The sequence below is a fragment of the Colobus angolensis genome, unplaced genomic scaffold (assembly GCF_000951035.1).
Source record: "Colobus angolensis palliatus isolate OR3802 unplaced genomic scaffold, Cang.pa_1.0 Scaffold30, whole genome shotgun sequence".
Taxonomy (NCBI): Eukaryota; Metazoa; Chordata; class Mammalia; order Primates; family Cercopithecidae; genus Colobus; species Colobus angolensis.
In genome coordinates this window covers 6,861,178-6,867,635 of record NW_012116266.1, presented here as the reverse complement: position 1 = coordinate 6,867,635, position 6,458 = coordinate 6,861,178, and the positions used below count along the sequence as shown (strand labels likewise).

The following is a 6,458-nucleotide window of genomic DNA, read 5'->3' as shown; positions in this document are numbered from 1 at the left end:
AAAAAAAAAAAAAAAAGGTAATTTAATAAGAAGTAAGTTGATACAAAAGCTTGTTTCTTCTTTTGAATTTTTCCTTATGATAAATACCCAGGAGTGAGACTCCTGATCAAAGGCTAGAACATTTTTCTGGTTGCCAATACATACTGTCATATCACTTTCCCAAAGGATATTTTAATACTAATTTTAATGTTACTTGCCATGTGTCAGCCCTGGTTTCTGAAGTATTTGCTCATTTTCTAGGTATAGCATACGTCATTGTTCGAATTTACATGCCTTTGGCTACTCACCAGGTAGACGTTTTTCCATGTCTGATCTCCTCCTAGGATAACTACCTGTTGTCCTTTATTGATTGATACTCTGTTTTCACAGATTCAGAGCCAAAGAGTATGACCCCTGACTCTCTCAGGGCTTCTCAAACTGAGCACATCCGGACCCCAGAGGCAGATATTGTGCAAAAGGTGTAAGTGTTCAAAGTTGTAATAACATGGGCTTCTCTGCTTTTGTTTTGTTTGTATTTTTAATAGATTTAGTTTGGTTTTTTTCAGACAGGCATGGGAGTTCTCAGCTGACAGTGTGCTTCGACAGCCAAAATTAAACGGTTGTCTAAGAAACAAAGATTCTTGGGGATGATTATATTGTGATGTGTTTCCTACCTAAATCTTATTATTTGGCTGGTTGGGTAAAGAGTGAAGTTAACTCTAACCATGTGGGAACAGCTCTTATTCCATTTGTCCAATCTGATATCTACAGAGATGCCCAGAAAGCTGAAATCTATTACTTCAACCTGGGTTTCTCCCCTCAGCATTCAATCAGCTCTGAGTAAAATAAATAATGCTAATAATCTTAACACCAATATTAATAATAATTGCTAGCCTGTATTGAGTGCTTCCTGTGTACTGTACTAATGTGCTTACTGTAAGCCTGGCCAGTCAGGCATAGTGTTTTCACTTAAATACCTTTGGTAGTGGCAGCTGGTATGGCCTCTCTGCCTCCATCTGGAACTGCAGCCTATTGTGACCTCCCGAAAACCTCGATGACTTGAGAACCTGCCATCACCTGCCCAGGAATGTAAGGATTCCCTCCTGGGTCAAAAAGTTTGTGTGTTCCCCAGGAATAAAGGGGGAAAGGCACTTGGATGAATAAGACAGCCACCAGAGGAACTCCATTTTTAGAATTTTATACCTGATCTTTCCTCACAATGTATTTTAAATGCTTATGACAACCACCCTCACCAAAAAACACACAAAAAAATTTTAAATCAGAAGAAAAAAACACAAACATTTCACAGAAGTCATTATAGCCTTTGTGACTTAATTTAAGGCTTGACAGAGGGATTCCTGACATAGAGATTTCTTAAAAAAAAAAAAAAAAGAGCAAAACGATCAGGTTTGTGGTTCTCATTTGAAGCATAGCTATTCCTCAGGGAAATTAAAGGTTTTCCAAGCACTAAATTCTAAAGGAGAGTTCTCCTATAGGCTTTTATAGAGTGACATTGAATGATTTAAAGTCTCATATATTTACAGGAAATTCCATTCACCTCATTCAACAAATATTTCTCAAGTTTCTACAGTAAGGCCCTGTACTAGCAGAGCACAGTAAAGAGAATACTCATTTAGCTAAAAAAATAAAATAAAATGCCCAGAACCAGGCCTGGCACACAGCAGGCACACAGTAGCTGATATTGCTGCAATCCATGTGGCTGCTTTTCAGTGTCCTTTTTATCCAGAGGGCATAAGTCAGTTATCATCAGGGCAAACAGTGAGTGACAGCAATTCTACAATGGATAAAACCAACACAGCACATGACCTTTTACTGGCTGAATTTGATCAAGGATAGAAGTCAGAGGGCATGTAGCCAGGCATGGTGGCTCATGCCTGTAATTCCAGCACTTTGGGAGGCTGAGGCTGGTGGATCATCTAAGGTCAGGAGTTTGAGACCAGCCTGACCAACATGGTGAAACCCTGTCTCTACTAAAAATACAAAAATTAGCTGGACGTGGTGGCAGGTGCCTGTAATCCCAGCTATTCAGGAGGCTGAGGCAGGAGAATCGCTAGAACCCGGAAGGTGGAGGTTGCAGTGAGCCCAGATTGTGCCGTTGCACTCCAGCCTGGGGGACAGAGCAAGACTCCGTCTCAAAAAAAAAAAAAAAAAAGAAAAGAAAAGAATTCAGAGGGCATAAAGGAATGAATGGATAGTTACATGTTCCTAACACAATCTTTCTTAAAAGTCACTTTCTTTTTCCAGCTAATCCTTTGATAGAAGAAATTTCAGTTAAATAATTATATGCCATTCAATTAAAAGCATAAATATGCAACCCCGAAGAGCAAACTATTTCTCCTACTGTCTAAGTTTTAGGATTTATCCTGAGGAAACCCCAAAAGTGAAGACCAGTCTTTCTAATCTTCCTTACCATGGGATATGCAGAAGAAAAAGAGTTGACTAAGTATGTCAGATGTCAGGCACAGTGCCTTCAGAGAACAGGTGCTCGATGTTGGTTCACTTGCCCTCTTTCTTTCCACCAGAGTTTTTCTTTAGTTTGGTCCTGTTGGTTTGCTCTTTTCAAAGGGGCAGAGATTATGATATACACCACCTACACAAGGGACTTCTGGGATACGGGCCTGAGTCACCCAAGAAGTTGAGCGCTGTGTATACATCTCTTCTTCCAAGAGAAAGAGAAGGGAAGGCTGAACCAGGAGTATTTGGCCAGGAGACATCAGCCAGCATCAGTCATGTGAGTGTAAACCCCTAAAAGCTTGGTCTGAAAGCCCTACTTGGCGCTCATCAAGGATACCATGTACAGTTGTATAGATTGCTCACTATATGAGGGCACTTGATAAAGGGGATGAGGGAGGCACTGAGGTCCAGCCTGTGGTCTGCTTACCAAGCCCTGCACAGCCACACTGGGCTGCATCCTCCTGAAGGATGGAACATCATTTCTAAGTCCTTTTTTTTTTTTTTTTTCAAGACACGGTCTCACCGTGTTGCCCAGGCTGGAGTGCAGTGGGGCGATCTCGGCTCACTGCAACCTCTGCCTCCCAGGTCCAAGCAATTCTCCTGCCTCAGCCTCCCAAGTAACCGGGATTACAGGCATGTGACACCACTCCCAAACTCCTGACCTCAAGTGATCCACCTGCCTCAGCCTCCCAAAGTGCTGGGATTACAGGCATAAGCCACTGTACCTGGCCCCATTTCTAATTCCTACAAAGGTACTGAGTGGGTAGTCTGCCATCCTCTCTTAGGAGGAACCACTGTGTTGTTCTAGCCCATGGGGAAAAGTGAAGACTGACATAGTTGTGGTCATCGGCCTGAGGTTTCCTGAAAGTTAGCAAATAATTCTGCAGTGAATAAAGCTGGCTTTGATTTAGAATAGTTAACCATTAATCATGGCAACACCAGTCTATCAAAGGTGAAAACTGTTTCACTTTGATCCAGCTCTGTAGATCATGATTTAGAAACTAAGAAAGGAAGCAGGCCCTAAGTGTTTTTTCTTCCTCTCCTCTTATGAAATTATACCTAGCAGTTTTACATTAAAGGCTGAACCTTTGAATCTCCCCATCGGCTCTGCATTCTCTAAGATTCACTCTTCTACTTCTCCTGGAACCCACACAAATTCCATTCTAAGCCAGTCTGTCACCTTGTTCTACATAATCTTCTTTGATGGATTTTTTTCATTTCCTATACATATCATGGTCCCCTTCCTTGATTTTTCACCTTTAGGAGAGGGATTTGATTGACAAGTCCAAGAGAAAGAAAAGACCCAAGAAAGACAAAACCAAAGGACCCAAAAGGGAGAGAGAAGGAAAGGTCTACAGGGAAGCAGAGGCTGCCATTGGTAAGAGAGTGTGCCCGCAAGTAACAGCCTGGAGAAGACTTCTGTTAGAGGTTGGGAGGTAGTATGGATAATTAGCATGGATCCTACCGGACAAACTCTCTGTTTTGAGTCTCCTTGACTACTACAGCTAAGATGGTATTGCAGCCTTACGTCATGTCAGTATCTTAATAGACAGAGATACAGGAAAACGGGGAGCCTAGAGGCCTGTGATCACCAAGAAAGGAAATTATAATAATAACAGCACCTATTTACTGAATACCTACTCTATTAGGACTCTGTATATGTGATCTCATTAAATCCTCACAACATCTCCATGAAGGAAGTGTTATTATTATATTCATGTAGCAACTGAAGCTGAGCAAGGTGGGGTGACTTACATAATATCAAGCAGATCAGACAGTAAAGTGGTAGACCCAGGGTTTCTCCTTTCCTATGTGACTCCCAACAGACTACTGCCACTGCCTCCAAAAAATAATAACTATATCACATAATCGGAGTATTGGGTAGTAAGAGCATTTGGGAAGGGGACGGATGCCACAAGTGTTGAATGATTTTCCAAACTACGGTTTCTGTCTTGGTTCCCTATGTTGAACCTAACCAGAAACTCGGATTTCTTTGCTTCTGAAGACTTTCTTTAGCCTAAAACTTAACCCATCCTTTACTGCCCACATGATTCAGAAGACCTTCCAAACAAATCCAGTGCTGCCAGAAAGGACAGCAATGGATATGCTCCTGAGCGAAACCTATTTTTGAGATTTGCTTGTTCATCTCTTGCTGAGTTTACATTTCTGTAGCCCATGACTTGGGTAGCATTAGCGGAATTAGGAAAAGGAAATACTTGTGGTGCCTCCACCAAAGGTGAAGTGAAGGAAGGGTCCTTAGAGTACGGAAGGCTGAACTTTGCCAGGTTACAAAGCTGCAACCTCAAGTCAGACTCTCAAGGCATGACTTCCAGCTGTGTGTATAAGCCTCCCCTCTGGACGGTCCTGCCCCCTCCATAAGTCAGAGTGAAATAGAACTTTTTTTTTTTTTTTTAAGATGGAGTCTCACTCTGTCACCCAGGATGGAGTGCAGTAGCACAAACTCGGCTCACTGCAACCTCCGCCTCCCGGGTTCAAGCAATTCTTCCGCCTCAGCCTCCCGAGTAGCTGGGATTATAGGCGCCCACCACCATGCCCAGCTAATTTTTGTATTTTTAGTAGAGATGGGGTTTCACCATATTGGCCAAACTGGTTTCAAACTCCTGACTTCGTTAATTGCCCACATCAGCTTCCCAAAGTCCTAGGATTACAGGTGTGAGCCACCATGCCAGCTGAAATAGAACTTATTTAATAGCAAGACGGTTGAATGTCAGTTGATCCAAAGAGGATAAGGTAGGTTCTCAAAGGGTGGTCTGTGAAATACTCTTCCCAAAACACTTGGGGTGTTTGTTACAATACAGATTCCCACTGAACCAGATTCTGGGGCTGGGGCCAGGAATCTGCACCCCAGGTGAATCCATTGCATGCTAACTTTTAAAAGTTACTAAAAAGGGGCCAGGCACGGTGGCTCACACCTGTAATCCCATCACTTTGGGAGGCTGAGGTGGGCGGATTGCTTGAGCTCAGGGATTTGAGAGTAGCCTGGGCAACATGGCAAAACCTTTCCTACAAAAAATACAAAAATTAGCCAGACATGGTGGTATGCCTGCAGTCAGCTACTCAGGAAGCCGAGGTGGGAGGATCACAAGCCCAGGCGGTAGAGGCTGCAGTAAGCCATGATCGTGCCATTGCACTCCAGCCTGAGCGACAGAGCAAGACCCTGTCTCAAAAAAAAAAAAAAAAAAGTGACTAAAAAGGATGTCTAGTGATCACATTAAGTTAACTCAGCTATACTCAGCTATATCTCTATCCCCAATTGTTCTCCCCCAGGAAGGTCAAAGGACTCAAAGGCTAAAAAAAAATTAGAAAAAAAAACAAGACCCCAAAGGAAAAGGACACAGAAGGAAAGAAATCTGGAGACAGCGGCAGAGCTGAGTGGACCTAATGTCAACTCTGAGGAAACAGAAGACACCTCAAATAGAAGTTCCTTCGCTTCAGACTCCTTCGTAGAGGACCCTTGGCTCTCTCCCAAATATGATGCCCAGGAGAGCCAAGTTTCTCTAGATGGAAGATCATCACCCTCCCAGATTGCAACTGTCACTGGCAACATGGAATCTAAAGAAGAGAGAAGCTGTGAGGACCCTTCCAAGGTAGGGTCTGATGTCCTCAGCTTGACAGAGGAAGTTCTGTTCTCACTTGGCACGACTGTAGAGGTGGGAAAAGCTGCCCCTAATTATATTGCGCTTACTAAAACAGCTCGACTACCTAATGGTCTTATTGTTCTACTTTGGTACCTTCTGACCCCAGTAAGAAGCCAGACCTAATCAAAGATGCAGGGGTAGCAAAGCCCCTCCGAGGTGATGATGTATTCTGTGAGGCCTGCACATTGCCAGGGCAAGTATCCACCCTGTAAAGAATAGGAAATGAGCGCAGCACCCGTCTCTGAGAGGTACAGGACTCACGGCTACAGGGAAACGTGGATACTGGCTGTCAGAGCCGAGACAGGACTCACGGTCACAGGGAAACGTGGATACTGGCTGTCAGAG

At 43.4% G+C, this 6,458-nt stretch overlaps 1 protein-coding gene across 1 annotated transcript in view; it reads left to right on the top strand.

The window, feature by feature from the left end:
* Nucleotides 1-6,458, top strand: part of KIAA2012 (KIAA2012 ortholog) — a 130,047-nt gene that overhangs the window by 118,094 nt on the left and 5,495 nt on the right. The window contains 4 exon segments of the mRNA XM_011950003.1: nucleotides 370-460; nucleotides 2,566-2,731; nucleotides 3,718-3,832; nucleotides 5,743-6,062. Coding sequence (XP_011805393.1) covers nucleotides 370-460; nucleotides 2,566-2,731; nucleotides 3,718-3,832; nucleotides 5,743-6,062 — 692 coding nt within the window.